At 41.3% G+C, this 21,847-nt stretch overlaps 1 protein-coding gene across 8 annotated transcripts in view; it reads left to right on the forward strand.

Annotated features, from left to right (window-relative positions):
• CDYL2 (chromodomain Y like 2) overlaps positions 1-21,847 on the forward strand; it is a 240,981-nt gene that overhangs the window by 164,172 nt on the left and 54,962 nt on the right. For all 8 annotated transcript variants that reach the window (XM_032156359.2, XM_058440457.1, XM_058440456.1 and 5 more), the window contains one exon: positions 8,442-8,659. In XM_032156359.2, coding sequence (XP_032012250.1) covers positions 8,442-8,659 — 218 coding nt within the window. The remainder of the gene's footprint in view (positions 1-8,441; positions 8,660-21,847) is intronic.

Raw genomic sequence — 21,847 nt, forward strand, 5'->3', positions numbered from 1 at the left:
CACTAATTCTTTCTTATGCTTGTTCAATTCTGCTATTCAGAGTCTGCTGCATTCTTCAGTATGCCAGTTACATTTTTTAGCTACACAATTTCTGCTTGATTCTTTTTAATTATTTCAATCTCTTTGTTAAATTTATCTGATCGAAGTCTGAATTCCTTCTCTGCGTTATTTTTAATTTCTCTGAGTTTCCTCAAAACAGCTACTTTGAATTCTCTGCCTGAAAGGTCACATATCTCCCTTGCTCTACGATTAGTACCTGGTGCCTTATTTGGTGAGGTCACGTTTTCCTGGATGGTCTTGATTCTTGTAGATGTTTGTGTCTGGGAATTGAAGAGTTAGATATTTATCTCTCCCCATAGCCGCCACAGATGGGAATGTGCTGAGTCTTACCTGAAGCCACCGAGTCTCAGAGTCTTACCCAAGGCCCTCGACGTGGTACCTGTATAGTGTTGCTGGTTATTCAGGGCTCTTCAGTTAGCAGGTGATGAATCCTTCCAGGATGGGATCCTTCCTTTGAAGGCAGCAGGTTCCCTTCTGGCGCAGACTGGGCCTCATGACTCTGACCGGTGCCCCATGCTGCTGTGACTGAGCTGTTATCCAAAATGCAACACAAAGTCCTCCCCACTCTTCTCTCTCCTCTCAAGTGGAAAGGGGGGATCTCTTTTGGAGACTTGAGGTGTGCAGTCTGGTGTTAGGAGAGTGGTGATACCAGCACTCCCATAGCCACCCCAGCTGGTGTCTCAGTGGGTTGTGTGCCCGCTGAGTCTACTGGCTCTGGGCCCAGTTAGGACTGGGATTGGCCTTGGAGGTCTAGTCCTTTTGGCCTAGACTGCCTTTCAACTTGATTTAGGGCCCCAGAGCACTTTATCCCATTGTGGCAAGACTTGTAGGATCTCAAGTTCTGACCACTGGGATATCAGTGATTCCGCCCTGGCTAGGGCTGGTCTAAATGCTCCCTCCGTGGGTAGACATCAGCTGAGTTTGGTGTGGTTTTGCTTTCTGCTATAACAGGGCAACAGTGAGTTCAGTGCCTCACAATTGCTACCCTGTCCCTTTCCACAGTGCATAAACCTGCTTTCCATACCACACTACTGCTGCAGGGGGAGGGGAGGGGGGTGGCATTTGTGATTCAAGACTGTTTTTCTTACCTCTTTGGTGCTTCTTTCAGCAATATAAAGTTAAAACCAGGTCCTGTGTGATTTTTTGTGCTTATGAAGGTAGTTTTTTTGTGTGTAGACAGTTGTTAACTTGATGTCCTTGCAGGGGGGGAGGGGACAATCCATGGAGCCTTCTATTCTGCCATCTTGCTCCATTCCCTCATAACTCATTTTTTATTGCTGAATAATATTCCATATTATGGATGTACCACAGTTTGTTTATCCCTTCACTTATTAAAGGACACAATGATTGCTTCCAATTTTTGGTGCTTTGAATAAAGCTGCAGTTTTTTTTGTGTTTTGGTTTTGTTTTGTGACTATAAGATTTCACATCATTAGGGTGAATACCTAGGAATGGTGGTTGCTGGTTGATATGGTAAGACTATGTTTAGCTTTTTAAGAAAAGACAAAACTGTCTTACAAAGTAGCTGTGCCATTTTATATGCCCACCAGCAGTGAATGAGCATTCCTGTCACTCGGCATCCTTTCCAGCTATTGATGTTGTTGGGTTTTTGGATGTTAGCTAATCTAATGTGTGTGTAGTGGTACCTCCTGGCTTTAATTTCCTTGCTTTAGTTCCCTAATGAAAAATGATGGTGAATGTCATTTCAAAATGCTTGTCATGTGTATAACTTCTTTGTTGAGGTGTCTCTTCAGATATTTTGCCCATTTTAAAATTATTGAAATTATTTTGTTTATATTCTTTGTAATGTACAATTTAGCAATTTTTTATTTCACGGGTCATGTTTTTAGTGTCATATCTAAAAACTCAGTGCAAACTCAAGTTCCCTAGGGTTTCTCCTGTACTATCCTCTAGGAGCTTTATAATTTTGCATTTTACATTTAGGTCTATGATTCATATTGAGTTAATTTTTGTTTGAAAAGTACAAGGTTTGTGTCTAGGTTCTTTTTTTTCCCTCTTTCAAATGGATATCCATTTGTTCCAGTACCATTTGTTGAGAAAAACTATCCACTCTCCATTGAATTGTCTTTATTTCTTTGCCAAAGGTCACCTCAGTATATTGCTGTGGATCTATTTCTGGGTCGTCTATTATATACCATTGATGCATGTATCTATTCTTTCAACAACACCACGCTGTCTTGATTACTTTAGCTTTATAGTAAGTTTTGGAATTGGGTAGTGTGAGTCCTCCAAGTGGATTCTTACTCATCAGTATTACCTAGGTCTGTTGCCTTCCCAAATAAAGTTTAGAATCAGTTTGCCAATATCTACAAAATAGCTTGCTGGGATTTGAATTGAGATTACATTGAGTCTATAGATCAAGTTGGGAAGAAATGACATGTTAAAAATACTGAGTCTTGCCCAAGTGTGGTGGCACACGCCTATAATCCCAGCACTTTGGGAGCCTGAGGTGGGACGATTGCTTGGGGTTGGGAATTTGAGACCAGCCTAGGCAACATAGTGAGACCCTGTCTCTGCGAAAAATAATAAAATAGCCAGGTGTGTTACCGCATGCTTGTAGGCCCAGCTACTTGGGAGGCTGAGGAGAGAATATAGTTTGAGCCTGGGAGGTTGAGGCTGCAGTGACCTGTGATAGCAGCACTGTACTCCAGCCTGGGTGACACAGGAAGATCTTGTCTCAAGAAAAAAAAAGTTGAGTCTTTCAGTTCATTAACACAGACTATTTCTCCATTTACTTAGATTTTCTTTGTTTCATCAGAATTTTACAATATTTCACATATGGATCTTGTACATATTTTGTTAGATTTATATCTAAGTATTTCCTGTTTTGGATGCTGTCATAAACAATATTTTTTAAAGTTTTAACATTTACATATAATAGTTGTACATATTTTTGGAATACATGTGATACTCAGATACTTGCATACGGTGTGTAATGATCAAATCAGGGTAATTGAGATAACCATCACCTCAAACATTTGTCTTGTGTTTGTTTTGGGAACATTCCAATTCTTCTGTTCTAGCTACTTTGAAATATGCAATAAATTATTGTTAAGTATAATCTCTCTGTTGTACTATTGAATACTAAAACTTAGTATTTTTTTTAAAAACGTCAAGTTCCAGTTGCTCATTGCTGGTATGTGCAAAAGTAACAGACTTTTGTCTGTTAACCTTGTATTCTGTGACCTTGCAGTGTTTGCTTATTAGTTCAGGAGTAGTTGTTTTTCTTTTTTTCTTTTTTCGTTAATCCAGTTCTTTCGTACTTTCTGTGTAGACAGTCTTGTCGTCTGTGGACAAAAATCGTTTTATTTATTTCTTCCCAAACTTTATATGCTTTTATTTCCCTTAAAAAATGTTTCTGCAATAGCTAGGACTCTCAGTGTGATGTTGAAAAAGAGAGAGAACATCTTTTTCTTATTTCAGATCTTAAGGGCAAAGCATCCAGTTTCTCACCACTAAGTATGACATTATCTGTAGGTATTTTGTAGATGTTCTTTGCCAAATTGAAGAAGTCCCTTTCGTTTCCCCTTTTTTTCAAGTTTGTGCTTTTTAGGAACTAAAGGATTTTTTAAAAATATGTACTTTAAGTTCTGGGATACGTATGCAGAACGTGCAGGTTTGTTACATAAGTATACACGTGCCATGGTGGTTTGCTGCACCCATCAACCTGTCATCTACATTAGGTATTTCTTCTAATGCCATTCCTCCCCTAGCCATCCACCCCCAGTCAAGCCCCAGTGGGTGATGTTCCTCTCCCTGTGTCCATGTGTTCTCGTTGTTCAACTCTCACTTACGAGTGAGAATATGCGGTGTTTGGTTTTCTCTTCATGTGTTCATTTGCTGAGAATGATGGTTTCCAGCTTCATCCATGTCTCTGCAAAGGACATGAACTCATCCTTTTTTATGGTTGCATAGTATTCCATGGTGTATATGTGCCACATTTTCTTAATCCAGTCTATCATTGACGGGCATTGGGGTTGGTTCCAAGTCTTTGCTATTGTAAACAGTGCTGCAGTAAACATACATGTGCATGTGTCTTCATAGTAGAATGATTTATAATCCTTTGGGTATATACTCAGTAATGGGATTGCTAGGTCAAATGGTATTTCTGGTTCTAGATCCTTGAGGAATCGCCACACTGTCTTCCACAGTGGTTGAAGTAATTAACACTGCCACCAAAAGTGTAAAAGCTTCCTATTTCTCTACATCCTCTCCAGCAACTGTTGTTTCCTGACTTCTTAATGATCGCCATTCTAACTGGCGTGAGATGGTATCTCATTGTGATTTTGGTTTGCATTTCTGTAATGACCAGTGATGATGAGCTTTTTTTCATGTATTTATTGGCTGCATACATTTCTTTTTTTTTCTTTTTTTTTATTATACTTTAAGTTTTAGGGTACATGTGCACAACATGCAGGTTAGTTACATATGTATACATGTGCCATGTTGGTGTGCTGCACCCACTAACTCGTCATTTAACATTAGGTATATCTCCTAATGCTATCCCACCCCCCTCCCCCCGCCCCACCACAGGCCCCGGTGTGTGATGTTCCCCTTCCTGTGTCCATGTGTTCTCATTGTTCAGTTCCCACCTATGAGTGAGAACATGCGGTGTTTGGTTTTTTGTCCTTGTGATAATTTGCTGAGAATGATAGTTTCCAGCTTCATCCATGTCCGTACAAAGAACATGAACTCATCATTTTTCATGGCTGCATAGTATTTCGTGGTGTATATGTGCCACATTTTCTTAATCCAGTCTATCATTGTGGGACATTTGGGTTGGATCCAAGTCTTTGCTATTGTGAATGGTGCTGCAATAAACATACGTGTGCATGTGTCTTTATAGCAGCATGATTTATAATCCTTTGGGTATATGCCCAGTAATGGGATTGCTGGGTAGAATGGTATTTCTAGTTCTAGATCCCTGATGAATTGCCACACATCTTCCACAATGGTCGAACTAGTTTACAGTCCCACCAACAGTGTAAAAGTGTTCCTATTTCTTCACATCCTCTCCAGCACCTGTTGTTTCCTGACTTTTTAATGATGGCCATTCTAACTGGTGTGAGATGGTATCTCATTGTGGTTTTGATTTGCATTTCTCTGATGGCCAGTGATGATGAGCATTTTTTCATGTGTCTTTTGGCTGCATAAATGTCTTCTTTTGAGAAGTGTCTGTTCATATCCTTTGCCCACTTTTTGATGGGGTTGTTTGTTTTTTTCTTGTAAATTTGTTTGAATTCTTTGTAGATTCTGAATATTAGCCCTTTGTCAGATGAGTAGGTTGCAAAAATTTTCTCCCATTCTGGAGGTTGCCTGTTCACTCTGATGGTAGCTTCTTTTGCTGTGCAGAAGCTCTTTAGTTTAATTAGATCCCATTTGTCAATGTTGGCTTTTGTTGCCATTGCTTTTGGTGTTTTAGACATGAAGTCCTTGCCCATGCCTATGTCCTGAATGGTATTGCCTAGGTTTTCTTCTAGGGCTTTTATGGTTTTAGGTCTAACATTTAAGTCTTGAATCCATCTTGAATTAATTTTTGTATAAGGTGTAAGGAAGGGATCCAGTTTCAGCTTTCTACATATGGCTAGCCAGTTTTCCCAGCACCATTTATTAAATAGGGAATCGTTTCCTCATTTCTTGTTTTTGTCAGGTTTGTCAAAGATCAGATGGTTGTAGATATGTGGCATTATTTCTGAGGGCTCTGTTGTGTTCCAGTGGTCTATATCTCTGTTGTGGTACCAGTACCGCGCTGTTTTGGTTACTGTAGCCTTGTAGTATAGTTTGAAGTCAGCTAGTGTGATGCCTCCAGCTTTGTTCTTTTGGCTTAGGATTGACTTGGCAATGCAGGCTCTTTTTTGGTTCCATATGAACTTTAAAGTAGTTTTTTCCAATTCTGTGAAGAAAGTCATTGGTAGCTTGATGGGGATGGCATTGAATCTATAAATTACCTTGGGCAGTATGGCCATTTTCAGGATATTAATTCTTCCAACCCATGAGCATGGAATGTTCTTCCATTTGTTTGTATCCTCTTTTATTTCATTGAGCCGTGGTTTGTAGTTCTCCTTGAAGCGGTCCTTCCCATCCCTTGTAAGTTGGATTCCTAGGAATTTTATTCTCTTTGAAGCAATTGTGAATGGGAGTTCACTCATGATTTGGCTCTCTGTTTGTCTGTTATTGGTGTAGAAGAATGCTTGTGATTTTTGTACATTGATTTTGTATCCTGAGACTTCGCTGAAGTTGCTTAAGGGGATTTTGGGCTGAGACGATGGGGTTTTCTAGATACACAATCATGTCATCTGCAAACAGAGAGAATTGGACGAGGAAGTCCCTTTCTACTGGATTTTGTGAGATGCTTTTTCTACATCAATTGATATGATCATATGGTTTTTCTTCTTTTAGCCTATTGATATGGTGGATCACATTGATTTATTTCCAAATACTGAACGAGCTTCTTATACCTGATTGTGGCATATAATTCCCTTTATACATTGATGTGCTAATATTTTGCTGAAGTTTATTTTTCCATCTGTGTTCATGAGATATCAGTCTACTATTTTGTGTTCTTGTAATGTCTTTATCTGGCTTTGGTATTAGGGCAACTCAAGCCTCATGGAGTGAATTAGGAAGTGTTCCTCTGAACCTGTTGTCTGGAATAGATTGTGGAGAACTGGTATTATTTATTCCAAAAATGTTTGGTATAATTCTTCGGTCTTGATGCTTTCTTTGTTAGATTATTAATTATGGATTCAATTTCTTTAGTAGAAATTCCTTCAATTTCTTTTTTTATAGGCCTATTCAGATGAGATGATGTATTTCTCCTTGTGTATATTTTGGAAGTTTGTGTCTTTAAAGAAATTTCATCTAAGTTATCAAATACATGGGCAGAGCAGTTTTTTTAGTATTTCTTTATTATCCTTTTATTTATTTATTTATTTATTTTAATTATACTGTAAGTTCTAGGGTACACATGCACAACATGCAGGTTACGTATGTATACATGTGCCATGTTGGTTTGGTGTACCCATTAACTCCTCATTTACATTAGATATTTCTCCTAATGCTATCCCTCCCCATCCCCCCACCGCACGACAGGCCCAGGTGTGTGATGTTCCCTGCGCTGTGTCCAAGTGTTCTCACTGTTCAGTTCCCACCTATGTGTGAGAACATGCAGTGTTTGGTTTTCTGTCCTTGCGATAGTTTGCTCAGAATGATAGTTTCCACCTTCATCCATGTTGCTACAAAGGACATGAACTCATCCTTTTTTATGACTGCGTAGTATTCCATGGTGTATATGTGCCACATTTTCTTAATCCAGTCTATCACTGATGGATATTTGGGTTGGTTCCAAGTGTGTGCTATTGTGAATAGTGCTGCAGTAAACATATGTGTGCATGTGTCCTTTATAGTAGCATGATTTATAAGATCAATAGTGATGCCTCCTCTTTCATTTCTGATATTGGTAATTTGTGTCTTCCTTCTCTCTCTCTCTCTCTCTCTCTCTCTCTCTTTTTTTTTTTGGATGGAGGTATTTGGAAAGTGTTTTCAAAATACACATTTGAGCCTATTCCTATATCTGCTTCCGATGTAGGTTTGGGGGTGTTGGCTTGGCCTTGCTCTCTTTAGAACTTCCTGGAGCTCCTGATGCATCTGGTGTGAGGCCGGAGACTGGGAACCATTATACATCTGGATCATTCTGTTTTTAGTTTGCAAACCTTTTCAGCAGGGCACTTTCAGGCCATTTGTGAATGTTAATATGTGAAACAGAAAAATGCAAAGCCATCGTAATTGATTTGCGAGAGGAAGAGAGAGACCTAAGGACATTGCCTGCTTGGTACTCACCCCTCTCATCTCAAGGCAGCCCCCGAGGAAGCACTGGGGGGTCCCAGAGCCCCATCTCTGGTTCTCATGTTAAATAAGGTCATGCCCATGAATGTGTTTGAGGATGGTGCTTAGCACATAGTACGGGTTGGATAAAGGTTAGCCACTGGTCTTGCTCTTATTGATAATTTCCTATCATTCATAGGCATCCCCCAGTGGAGAGGGCTACCTCTCAGGGTGGCCAATGGATTCCCTGTGGCCAAGGAATCCCAGCAGAAGCTGATGTGTGGGAGAAGAGAGTAGAGGACCGCACAGGGCCTTCACAAAGAGACCTCTAGGTCCTCTTCTGAATTTGGAGATGCAGGAATTCAACCTGTCTCTTCACCTTCCTTCTTCCTAGAACAGAGGGTGGCACCGGGGAGAAGGTGGTGTGTCCCAGCACATCCAAACCTTTCCATTGGAAATCCCAACGTCCTCTGATCACGTCCTTCTAGGATCGTGGCCCATTTCAGTTTCTTACATTGTTTATCTGGTTTTGGAAGGCTCTGCTCTGACCAACGGGGGATTGAACCTGCACAGTCCGGTGAAGAGGAAGCTGGAAGCAGAGAAGGACTACGTCTTTGACAAGAGGCTCAGGTACAGTGTCCGCCAGAATGAAAGCAACTGTCGGTTTCGAGACATCGTCGTGCGGAAGGAAGAAGGGTTCACACATATCCTGCTGTCCAGTCAGACCTCGGATAACAATGCCCTGACACCTGAGGTAAGGGGTGGCGGCCAGAGGGAAGGGCAGGCTGGGCTGTGGCTCCTTCTCACTCAGAATGGGACATTGGCTTTCTCCTTCCTTCCATCAGGGAGCTGAGGACGGTAACCAGCATGCATAAAAACTTGACTGCAGGGTGCAATTTGCTCATCATTTTACATATATTATCCCATTGGATCTTTATGACCACGTAATGATACCCTCTCATCTTATGGACGAAGACCATGGGGAGAGGGACTCACTGAACTGATCGTGGACATAGACTTAGCCAAGGGGCCGACCCAGAATCCAAACGTCACATCTTGGGCTTTTCCAGCTATACTTTGTTGTCATCAGCATGCCATATTTCTTTGCTGCAGATATAATTCACTCAGTTAATGTATCTCACTCAGTTCGTAATACATATATATGTTACTACATATTATATATATAATTGAGACAGATTGATTTCATATACCATAAATTTCACCCTTTTAAAATGTACAATTCAATGATTTTTAATATATTCACAAGGTTGTGCAAGCATCATCACTATTGAATTCCAGAACATCTTCATCACCCCAAGGAGAAACCTCACCCACATGAAATAGTAACTTCCATTCTCCTTTCCCCCATGCCCTGGACACCACTCATCTACTTTCTGTCTCTATAGATTTGCCTATTCCGGACAGTTTGTGTCAATGGAAATGCGCAGTATGTAGCCTTTTGTGTCTGGCTTCTTTCACTTAACATGTTTTCGTGTTTCATCCATGTTGTAGCGTGTATCCATACTTCGTTCCTTTTTATGGCTAAATAATATTCCATTGTATGAATAGACTATATTTTCTCTATCGGCTTTTCTATTTGTTGGACGTTTGGGTTGTTTCTCCTTTTGACTTTTATGGATAATATTTCTACAAATGTTATTTACAGGTTTTCCTGTGTACATATATTTTCAGGTTTCTTGGATATATTTCTAATTTCTAATATGATTTTATCGAATCTATCCCATTTCTTAGAATTGCTGGGTCATATTGCTAACTGTGTTTTTCGGGGAACTGCAAAAACTGTTTTCCACAGTGGCTCCCCCATTTTATCTTCTGACCAGCAGTATGTGAGGGTTCTAGTTTCTCTGTATCCTCGATAACACTTGCTACGTCTGTCTTTTTTATTATAGCAATACTACGGCATGTGAGGTGGTGTCTCATTGTGGCTTTGGTTTGCATTTCCCTGATGACTAGTCATGTTGAGCATCTTTCATGAGTGCACTGGTCATTTATCTCTTCTTTCTATTCACATCCTTTGCGTATTTTTAAAATTAGGTTACTTTTCTTTCTGTGGTTGACTTTTAAGCATTCTTTATATACTCTGGATAGTAAGCCCTTATCAGATATATGACTTGAAAATATGTTGTCCTATTCTGAGAGTTGATGTTTTACTTTTTTGATAGTGCCCTATGACAAACAAATTTTTAATTTTTGATGAAGTCTATTTTACTGCTTTTTCTACGTTACTTTTTAAATATTAATCATGCTTATGTCTTAGGTGAATAAAATAGGGAAACAATGAATTCTTAGTGCAGTGAGATTGACAACGTCATTCAAAATACAGGGTACATGGCGGGAGAAGGGAACAGATTCTTGACGGCACAAAGCTGGGAAGATGCTCCACGAAGCCGCCTTTTCCTACAAGATGCCTGGGGTAGGGCAGTAGAGTGCTAAATGGTGAAAACAGTGATGACAGCCCGTGAACAGGGGCTCTTTGTTCCTTGTATTTGCTATTTATCTCATGTCATCTCATCACCTCCCTTCTGATGTAGGATTGTTATGATCCACATTGTATAGATGAGAAAATTTAGGCTTAAATAACCCAGCTGGGCTAGGGTCTCACAGCTTAACCAAGGAGGTGCCAGGAGGGCAGGGGTTCTGTGCTTGCCTGCCCTTTTGTCTCTTCTATTTATCCCAGTGCCAGGCCCACTGAAGACATTTAACTCCGAGACCCCTTTTTCTGTCTTTGCAATATCCTGGATTGTCTTTTTCATAATAGCAATGGGAGGTTAATGAGAAGGGTATGTTTGAGGGGATGAAGTCAAGGGATGGCCACTCACTCACACTGGGATAACAGAATGGCCTAGCATTGCCCAGTGTACCCCGTACCATCAGGGAGGCACAGGAAGTGGGGTGGGGAGGGAGGTGCTGTGCTCTTGAATTTGTGATTGCATTATTATTATATTATATTATTACTATTAATGGTTGAAATAGACCCTGATTCTTTTTTTTTTTTTTTTAGGTGGCAGGGAAATACTTTTATTTATTTATTTATTTATTTTTTTATTATCCTTTAGGTTCTAGGGTACATGTGCACAATGTGCAGCTTTGTTACATATGTATCCATGTGCCATGTTGTTTTGCTGCACCCATTAACTCGTCATTTAGCATTAGGTATACCTCCTAATGCTGTCCCCGCCCCCCCCACCCCCCACCCCACAACAGTCCCCGGAGTGTGATGTTCCCCTTCCTGTGTCCACGAGGTCTCATTGTTCAATTCCCAGCTATGAGTGAGAACATGCGGTGTTTGGTTTTGTGTCCTTGCGATAGATTACTGAGAATGATGTTTTCCAGTTTCATCCATGTCCCTACAAAGGATATGAACTCATCATTTTTTATGGCTGCATAGTATTCCATGGTGTGTATGTGCCACATTTTCTTAATCCGGTCTATCGTTGTTGGACATTTGGGTTGGTTCCAAGTCTTTGCTATTGTGAATAGTGCCGCAATAAACATACGTGTTCATGTGTCTTTATAGCAGCATGATTTATAGTCCTTTGGGTATATACCCAGTAATGGGATGGCTGGGTCAAATGGTATTTCTAGTTCTAGATCCCTGAGGAATCACCACACTGACTTCCACAATGGTTGAACTAGTTTACAGTCCCACCAACAGTGTAAAAGTGTTCCTAGTTCTCCACATCTTCTCCAGCACCTGTTGTTTCCTGACTTTTTAATGATGGCCATTCTAACTGGTGTGAGATGGTATCTCACTGTGGTTTTGATTTGCATTTCTCTGATGGCCAGTGATGATGAGCATTTCTTCATGTGTTTTTTGGCTGCATAAATGTCTTCTTTTGAGAAGTGTCTGTTCATGTCCTTTGCCCACTTTTTGATGGGGTTGTTTGTTTTTTTCTTGTAAATTTGTTTGAGTTCATTGTAGATTCTGGATATTAGCCCTTTGTCAGATGAGTAGGTTGCAAAAATTTTCTCCCATTCTGTAGGTTGCCTGTTCACTCTGATGGTAGTTTCTTTTGCTGTGCAGAAGCTCTTTAGTTTAATTAGATCCCATTTGTCAATGTTGGCTTTTGTTGCCATTGCTTTTGGTGTTTTAGACATGAAGTCCTTGCCCACGCCTATGTCCTGAATGGTATTGCCTAGGTTTTCTTGTAGGATTTTAATGGTTTTAGGTCTAACATTTAAGTCTTGAATCCATCTTGAATTAATTTTTGTATAAGGTGTAAGGAAGGGATCCAGTTTCAGCTTTCTACATATGGCTAGCCAGTTTTCCCAGCACCATTTATTAAATAGGGAATCCTTTCCCCATTTCTTGTTTTTGTCAGGTTTGTCAAAGATAAGATAGTTGTAGAAATGTGGCATTATTTCTGAGGGCTCTGTTCTGTTCCATTGATCTATGTCTCTGTTGTGGTACCAGTACCATGCTGTTTTGGTTACTGTAGCCTTGTAGTATAGTTTGAAGTCAGGTAGCGTGATGCCTCCAACTTTGTTCTTTTGGCTTAGGATTGGCTTGGCGATACGGGCTCTTTTTTGGTTCCATATGAACTTTAAAGTAGTTTTTTCCAATTCTGTGAAGAAAGTCATTGGCAGCTTGATGGGGATGGCATTGAATCTATAAATGACCTTGGGCAGTATGGCCATTTTCACGATATTGATTCTTCCAACCCATGAGCATGGAATGTTCTTCCATTTGTTTGTATCCTCTTTTATTTCATTGAGCAGTGGTTTGTAGTTCTCCTTGAAGAGGTCCTTCACATCCCTTGTAAGCTGGATTCCTAGATATCTTATTCTCTTTGAAGCAATTGTGAATGGGAGTTCACTCATGATTTGGCTCTCTGTTTGTCTGTGATTGGTGTACAAGAATGCTTGTGATTTTTGTACGTTGATTTTGTATCCTGAGACTTTGCTGAAGTTGCTAATCAGCTTAAGGAGATTTTGGGCTGAGATGATCGGCTTTTATAGATATACAATCATGTCATCTGCAAACAGGGACAATTTGACTTCCTCTTTTCCTAATTGAATACCCTTTATTTCCTTCTCCTGCCTGATTGCTCTGGCCAGAACTTCCAGCACTATGTTGAATAGGAGTGGTGAGAGAGGGCATCCCTGTCTTGTGCCAGTTTTCAAAGGGAATGCTTCCAGTTTTTGCCCATTCAGTATGATATTGGCTGTGCGTTTGTCATAGATAGCTCTTATTGTTTTGAGATACGTCCCATCAATACCTAATTTGTTGAGAGTTTCTAGCATGAAGCGTTGTTGAATTTTGTCAAAGGGCATTTCTGCATCTATTGAGATAATCATGTGGTTTTTGTCTTTGGTTCTGTTTATATGCTGGATAACATTTATTGATTTGCATATGTTGAACCGGCCTTGCATCCCAGGTAGGAAGCCCACTTGATCATGGTGTATAAGCTTTTTGATGTGCTGCTGGATTCGGTTTGCCAGTATTTTATTGAGGATTTTTGCATCAATGTTCATCAAGGATATTGGTCTGAAATTCTCTTTTTTGGTTATGTCTCTGCCAGGTTTTGGTATCAGGACGATGCTGGCCTCATAAAATGTGTTAGGGAGGATTCCCTCTTTTTCTATCGATTGGAATAGTTTCAGAAGGAATGGTACCAGCTCCTCCTTGTACCTCTGGTAGAATTTGGGTGTGAATCCATCAGGTCCTGGACTCTTTTTGGTTGGTAAGCTATTGATTATTGCTGCAATTTCAGAGCCTGTTATTGGTCTATTCAGAGATTCAACTTCTTCCTGGTTTAGTCTTGGGAGGGTGTATTTGTCGAGGAATTTATCCATTTCTTCTAGATTTTCTAGTTTATTTGCATAGAGGTGTTTGTAGTATTCTCTGATGGTAGATTTTATTTCTGTGGGATCGGTGGTGATATCCTTTTTTTCATTTTTTATTGCATCTATTGGATTCTTCTCTCTTTTCTTCTTTATTAGTCTTGCTAGCAGTCTATCAATTTTGTTGATCTTTTCAAAAAACCAGCTCCTGGATTCATTAATTTTTTGAAGGGTTTTTTGTGTCTCTATTTCCTTCAGTTCTGCTCTGATTTTAGTTATTTCTAGCCTTCTGCTAGCTTTTGAATGTGTTTGCTCTTGCTTTTCTAGTTCTTTTAATTGTGATGTTAGGGTGTCAATTTTGGATCTTTCCTGCTTTCTCTTGTGGGCATTTAGTGCTATAAATTTCCCTCTACACACTGCTTTGAATGTGTCCCAGAGATTCTGGTATGTTGTGTCTTTGTTCTCGTTGGTTTCAAAGAACATCTTTATTTCTGCCTTCATTTCATTATGTACCCAATAGTCATTCAGGAGCAGGTTGTTCAGTTTCCATGTAGTTGAGCGGTTTTGTGTGAGTTTCTTAATCCTGAGTTCTAGTTTGACTACACTGTGGTCTGAGAGACAGTTTGTTATAATTTCTGTTCTTTTACATTTGCTGAGGAGAGCTTTACTTCCAACTATGTGGTCAGTTTTGGAATAGGTGTGGTGTGGTGCTGAAAAAAATGTATAGTCTGTTGATTTGGGGTGGAGAGTTCTGTAGATGTCTAGTAGGTCTGCTTGGTGCAGAGCTGAGTTCAATTCCTGGGTATCCTTGTTAACTTTCTGTCTCGTTGATCTGTCTAATGTTGACAGTGGGGTGTTAAAATCTCCCATTCTTATTGTGTGGGAGTTTAAGTCCCTTTGTAGGTCACTCAGGACTTGCTTTATGAATCTGGGTGCTCCTGTATTGGGTGCATATATATTTAGGATAGTTAGCTCTTCTTGTTGAATTGATCCCTTTACCATTATGTAATGGCCTTCTTTGTCTCTTTTGATCTTTGTTGGTTTAAAATCTGTTTTATCAGAGACTAGGATTGCAACCCCTGCCTTTTTTTGTTTTCCATTTGCTTGATAGATCTTCCTCCATCCCTTTATTTTGAGTCTATGTGTGTCTCTGCACGTGAGATGGGTTTCCTGAATACAGCACACTGATGGGTCTTGACTCCTTATCCAGTTTGCCAGTCTGTGTCTTTTAATTGGAGCATTTAGTCCATTTACATTTAAAGTTAATATTGTTATGTGTGAATCTGATCCTGTCATTATGATGTTAGTTGGTTATTTTGCTCATTAGTTGATGCAGTTTCTTCCTAGCCTCGATGGTCTTTACAATTTGGCATGTTTTTGCAGGGGCTGGTACTGGTTGTTCCTTTCCATGTTTAGTGCTTCCTTCAGGAGCTCTTTTAGGGCAGGCCTGGTGGTGACAAAATCACTCTGCGTTTGCTTGTCTGTAAAGTATTTTGTTTCTCCTTCACTTATGAAGCTTAGTTTGGCTGGATATGAAATTCTGGGTTGAAAATTCTTTTCTTTAAGAATGTTGAATATCAGCCCCCACTCTCTTCTGGCTTGTAGAGTTTCTGCCAAGAGATCAGCTGTTAGTCTGATGGGCTTCCCTTTTTGGGTAACCCAACCTTTCTGTCTGGCTGCCCTTAACATTTTTTCCTTCATTTCAACTTTGGTGAATCTGACAATTATGTGTCTTGGAGTTGCTCTTCTCGAGGAGTATCTTTGTGGCGTTCTCTGTATTTCCTGAATCTGAATGTTGGCCTGCCTTGCTAGATTGGGGAAGTTCTCCTGGATAATATCTTGCAGAGTGTTTTCCAACTTGGTTCCGTTTTCCCCGTCATTTTCAGGTACACCAATCAGACGTAGGTTTGGTCTTTTCACATAGTCCCAAATTTCTTGGAGGCTTTGTTCATTTCTTTTTATTCTTTTTTCTCTAAACTTCCCTTCTCACTTCATTTCATTCATTTCATCTTCCATCAGCGAAACCCTTTCTTCCAGTTGATCACATCGGCTACCGAGGCTTCTGCAATCTTCGCGTAGTTCTTGATACTTCCCTTTCAGCTCCATCAGCTCCTTTAAGCCCTTCTCTTCGTTAGTTATTCTAGTTATCCATTTGTCTAATTTTTCTCAAAGTTTTTAACTTCTTTGCTATTGTTTTGAATTTCCTCCCATAGCTCAGAGTAGTTTGATCGTCTGAAGCCTTCTTCTCTCAACTCGTCAAAGTCATTCTCTGTCCAGCTTTGTTCCCTTGCTGGTGAGGAACTGTGTTCCTTTGGAGGAGGAGAGGTGCTCTGCTTTTTAGAGTTTCTAGTTTTTCTGCTCTGTTTTTTCCCCATCTTTGTGGTTTTATCTACTTTTGGTCTTTGATGATGGTGATGTACAGATGGGTTTTTGGTGTGGATGTCCTTTCTGTTAGTTTTCCTTGTACCAGATGGGACACTCAGCTGCAGGTCTGTTGGAGTTTGCTAGAGATCCACTCCAGACCCTGTTTGGCTGGGTTTCAGCAGCGGTGGCTGCAGAACAGCGGATTTTCGTGAGACCACAAATTCAGCTGTCTGACAGTTCCTCTGGAAGTTTTGTCTCAAAGGAGTACCCGGCCGAGTGAGGTGTCAGTCTGTCCCTACTGGGGGGGTGCCTCCCAGTTAGGCTGCTTGGGGGTCAGGGATCCACTTTAGCAGGCAGTCTGTCCGTTCTCAGATCTCCAGCTGCGTGCTGGGAGAACCACTACTCTCTTCAAAGCTGTCAGTCAGTCAGGGACATTTAAGTCTGCAGAGGTTCCTGCTGAATTTTTGTTTGTCTGTGCCCTGCCCCCAGAGGTGGAGCCTACAGAGGCAGGCAGGCCTCCTTGAGCTGTGGTGGGCTCCACCCAGTTCGAACTTCCTGGCTGCTTTGTTTACCTACCCAAGCCTGGGCAATGGTGGATGCCCCTCCCCCAGCCTCGCTGCTGCCTTGCAGTTTGATCTCAGACTGCTGTGCTAGCAATCAGCGAGACTCCATGGGCATAGGACCCTCCAAGCCCGGTGCGGGACACAATCTCCTGGTGTGCCATTTTCCAGGCCTGTTGGAAAAGCGCAGTATTAGGGTGGGACTGACCCAATTTTCCAGGTGCCGTTTGTTGTCCCTTTCTTTGACTAGGAAAGGGAACTCCCTGACCCCTTGCGCTTCTCGAGTGAGGCAATGCCTCGCCCTGCTTCGGCTCGCGCACAGTGCGCTTCACCGACTGTCCTGTACCCACTGTTTGGCACTCCCTAGTGAGATGAAACCAGTACCTCAAACAGAAATGCAGAAATCACCCGTCTTCTCTGTTACTCAGGCTGGGAGCTGTAGACCGGAGCTGCTCCTATTTGGCCATCTTGGCTCCACCCGACCCTGATTCTTTTATGGGGTTGTAGGCGTGGCCATCTGGAATGATTGACAAGTGGTGAGGGAAGCACTGTGGCTAAAGCCTTGGGGTTGTGGGATGGTGGTTGTGTGCTGCCCCTTCTCTGAGCATGGTGTTTTGGGGGCCTCTCCCTCCTGTGCCTATAACAGAAGCATCCTTGTGGTTCTCTGCTGTGTAGACCTCTGTGTAGGGTTCAAAGAAGCCCAGAGCCTGCAGCCTGCCCCGAAAGCAGCTCTTCGTATGTTTATACACCTGGAAACCTCATTATTTTAAGCTCATCATGACATCTGCACACAGACCAGTTTTTCCTAGATTCTTTCTGCTTCACTACTTTCTAAAAGCATGTTCTAAAAAGGCACAGCATTTTCTTTCAACAAATTGAACACATGTGAAGTCTCCAGTTCATTCCCTCTGTGGAGCAGCCCTGGGTGGTAACTGTTGCCGACTCATCATGGAAAACATGCTGTGCTCGACTGATTTAAGGTGCACAAGTTCTCACCTCCTGAGCTGTGGGCTTGGTTAATTGGGGTTCCTTTCCTAATCAGTGTCGGTCGGTTACAGAACAGGAGGAAAACAGTCAAAGTTATTGATCTGGTGTTCTCAGCTGTCTCAACAACTGAAGGAGATTGAGTATGTGGGTGAGCTAGCTGACTGGGTAAAGCAGCCCCTAATGAAGGTCCTACTGAAATGAAGAGGCTGTGCAAGAGGAGGAATACAGGTTTTAGTCTAGCAGACCTGGGTTCCAATCCTGCCTTCAACTTGCCATGCTCTTACCTTGGGAAGTTACTTTGCTGCTCTGAGCTTCCTCCTTTATAGAAATTTTACAGTATTTTGCTGGCGAGATTAGAGATAATGTATGCAAAGGGGCCCACAAAGTACCTGGCATACAGGAGGTATCTAATAAATCTTCCTATCTTTGTTAACGTGAAGCAGAGGCCGTTTAATATCCACCAGCAGACATTGCCTTGCTTGTGAATGGAGGAACCAGAAAGTGACCACTTTCATGGTTATAATTAAATTGCTTTTTCTAGTTGTATATGTGACATTGGTTGGATTTGCCTCACGGGCAGAAATTCATACATTACTGTGTGCATTATGAAGCTAGTGGGTTTGCTGTAATATTTCTCCTGTCTGAGATACAGCAGTCAGGAGATGAACAGAAATGCCCCTTAAGGAAAGAGTCAGTGAAACAGATGACACAGTCTCCTTGATTGAAAGCTTATCTACTTCCCCATTGGGAGAAGACTCCAGGTCTTCCTTCAGTGCCTTTAGCTTCAGCCCACAATCCTGCCACCACTCCCAGGAACACAGCAGACATGCAGGAGTCCCCTTTCACACCCCTCTTGTCATGGCCCCACGTCCAAACCTGTCTCAAGGCTGGTTCACGTTTATTCTTGAATAACTCTTTCGTATGTTTACTTCTATTTCCACCATAACCGTTATAGTCCACTACTAGGCTATTTTGTCTGGACTACTGTAATTAGCCTTCTCATAAGTCTGCCTGCTTTCACGCTTCCTGCCCTGTAATCCATTCTGCATAAGGCAGGCAGAATGATCTTCCAGAAATGCAGCTGTGGCCAAGTCAACCCTTTATACGCACACCCCTCCCCAACCAAATTTGTCAATGGCTCCTGATTACCCTGGCTGATAGTCAGAACCCTCAGTGTGGTGCAGTCCCGCATCATCATGCAGCCCACCTCACATACCTGTCCTCCTGTACCCCAGTCACCTGGCTTGCTTTCATGCTTACACCTGCCCCAGGGCCTTTATACGTGCTCTGACTGGAACAGGCCTTTCTTCCTCCTTGCTTCACTCACTCTTGCTCTTCCTTCAGGTCTCAGCTCGGCCATCACTTCCACAAGTCTTATCACAGTTGTTAGTCTACATGTATTTGTGGGGTAACTTATTAAATGTCTGATATCCTCCCTCTCCCCCATTAGACTGTAAACTTCTTGGGGGTAAAGACTGGCATTCTCTTAACTCTGTAAACATATTTTAAATTCTTTTATATGAAAGTGTCTGGACTAGGTGCTACAAGGGATATAAAGACGGTAAGTATACTATTTTAGCTCTTATGGGGTTGTATTAGTTATCTGTAACTGTGTAGCAGATTGTTCTAAACTTAGCATTTTAAAACAGCACACATTTATTGTCTTATAATTGCTGTGGGTCAGGAATCTGGGCATGGCTCAGCCGGATGCTTCCAGCTCAAGGTCTCTTACAAGGCTGCTGTCTAATGGAGGCTGGGGCTGCAGTCTCACATGAAGGCTTAACTGGAGGAGAATTCACTTCCAAGCTCGCCCACGTGGTTGTTGGATGCATCTGTTTCGTGCCATGTGGGCCTCTTCTGAGGGCTACTCACGACAAAGCAGCTTTATTCCCTCAGAGCAAGAACTCCAAGAAAGCAAGCAAGAGAGGATGATCCTTTTGTCACCTAATCTCCTCCTGAAGGTGACCTGCCATCTTTTTGGCATCTTCTATTGAAGCCAGTTGCTAGGTCCAGTCTTCTCTTGAGGGTAGGGGGTTACAGAAGAGTGTGAATACAAGGGGTTTAAATCACACAGAAGGCAAGATACAGTAAGGAGGTGCACATTCTACATGGGAGTTTGTCAGAAGAATCACAACAAGGATTTAAAGTATTCAGGGTTTTGGGAGAAGGGAGAGTGTGCATCTAGTCTAGGGTATGGGGAAATCTATCTTGAAGGTGGTTGCGTTTGAGATAGGCCTGGTGTGACTGGATTTCAGCAGGTACAGATGAAGTATTCAGAAAGGGACCCTGGTTAATTCCTCTTTTACATCACATTCTAATGAATTTGGTTGTCTGGCTGTAAACCCATGCCAGATCCGAAGCTAGAAGTCATAGAGGGGGAGTCTTTTCTCTCCAGCAGACAACTAATAGCAGGTGCAAGTGGCAGCTAGGAAGTGCATAATGAGGGCAATGAATTTATAGGACATATTTAGGACTTCAAAATGCATAGCAGTCTGGGACTGTTTGTTATAGAATCGCTTCCCAGAAGGCTCTAAGAGGAATTTTCTGTTTAAGGCCAGCAGGTGACCATTGAGAAGTAGTTATGTGCATACAGTATATTCTGTTTAAGAAGGAAGGAGAATGTGGACTAATTTTAGAACATTTTACTTTAAATGAACTAGTTACATTATAAAATTTGGGGTCTTTCAAGAAGGTAGAATCTTAGCCATCTGTCCAAATTGAATTACCAACACCAAAAGGAAAGAAGAGATATAAACTAGATATAACTTTTTTGAAAATGAAAAACAGTATAGTTTGTACTTTTTGTATCAATAAAATGCAAATTTATTTTCAATTTAATTCATAAATGAGATGGCTGTTTTGTTTGGTCTTTTATGTATTTTTGCTTAACGAATTGATAAGTAAGTAAGTATGGCCTTAGCTAGAGTGGCTACTCTCTGAGTCATCTATAGAATTTCAGTTCACCTCTTTACAGCAGGGTTTCTTTTTTTTATTTGCCTCTCAGAGAAATAGAGTTCATATATAGGTGAGAGTATATCTATTTCTGGAGGCAGATGGATTAAAGGACCCACAAGATAGTGGCCTGTGAGCTTTTTTGATGTTCAAAATGAATATCTGTTACTTATATCCAGATAGGCTGGAATGTGCTTATTCCATCCTTCCAGCAGGGCACAGGCCTGGAGATTCTCAACTGAGATTGACATCTAGCCCTGTGAAAAAACACTAAAATCCTATCCATTTAAAAAAATCATCCAACAGTGTGAAGTAGGAGAAAGTAAAGGGTGGTTAGCATGAGATTTAAATCATGGTCCTGCCTCTTACTGTTGGTGTGACCTTGGACATCTTACTGCACCTCTCTGAGTCTTCATGGTGTCACTTGCAAGGTTGAGATACCATCTCCTACATTACCAGATTTTTGTTTGGAGTAAAATATTACATGGAAATTACCTGGTGCCATTCCTGGCACTACTAGGTGCTTAAGAAATGGGGGTTCTTTTAAAAGTTTAACCTTAAAAAACAGTATTTTCCCGGTATCCCCCTGACTTCCATACAGTGTGATGATGCCTGTGGAGTCTTTAATAATGATCCTTTGGAAGTTTGCTCACTTATCATCTCCTCTGTTAGACTCTAAGCTTCACCCAGGCACACGCCATGCCTTGTTTTCTATCACTATGTACTTTCTGCTCTTGTTTTAGCGATCCGGTGATTGGGTGTTCTTTATTTTATCCTCCTCCGCATTCATTGTAATTCATGTATTTTTAAGACGTTATCCCTAAATTATATACACATAGCAAAGGCTAAGAGTAATTACCTCCACCACTTCTGAATATAACCTTGACATGCTCCAACTCGAGTCATTCCTACCTCTCATCCTCTACAATATTATTGTCTGCTACTACAGTTCTACGCTGTACCAACCCCTGCCCTCAAATTAATATCAGTATTATGATTTTTATAGTCAGTTTTTATATATTAACAACACATTCACCAATTTCTTTCCTTTATTTTTTTTTTTAGATGGGATTTCATTCTGTCACTGTGGTTGGAGTACAGTGGCACGATCTCATTTCACTTCAGCCTCTGCCTCCCATCCTCCTGCTGAATAGCTGGGACCACTGGCATGCACCACCATGCCTGGCTAATTTTTTTTTGTATTTTTAGGAGAGTTGGGGTTTCATCATGTTGCCCAGGCTGGCCTCAAACTCCCGAGCTCAGGCAATCTGCCT

This window comes from Hylobates moloch, unplaced genomic scaffold (assembly GCF_009828535.3).
Source record: "Hylobates moloch isolate HMO894 unplaced genomic scaffold, HMol_V3 SCAFFOLD_6, whole genome shotgun sequence".
In the NCBI taxonomy this organism is placed as follows: Eukaryota; Metazoa; Chordata; class Mammalia; order Primates; family Hylobatidae; genus Hylobates; species Hylobates moloch.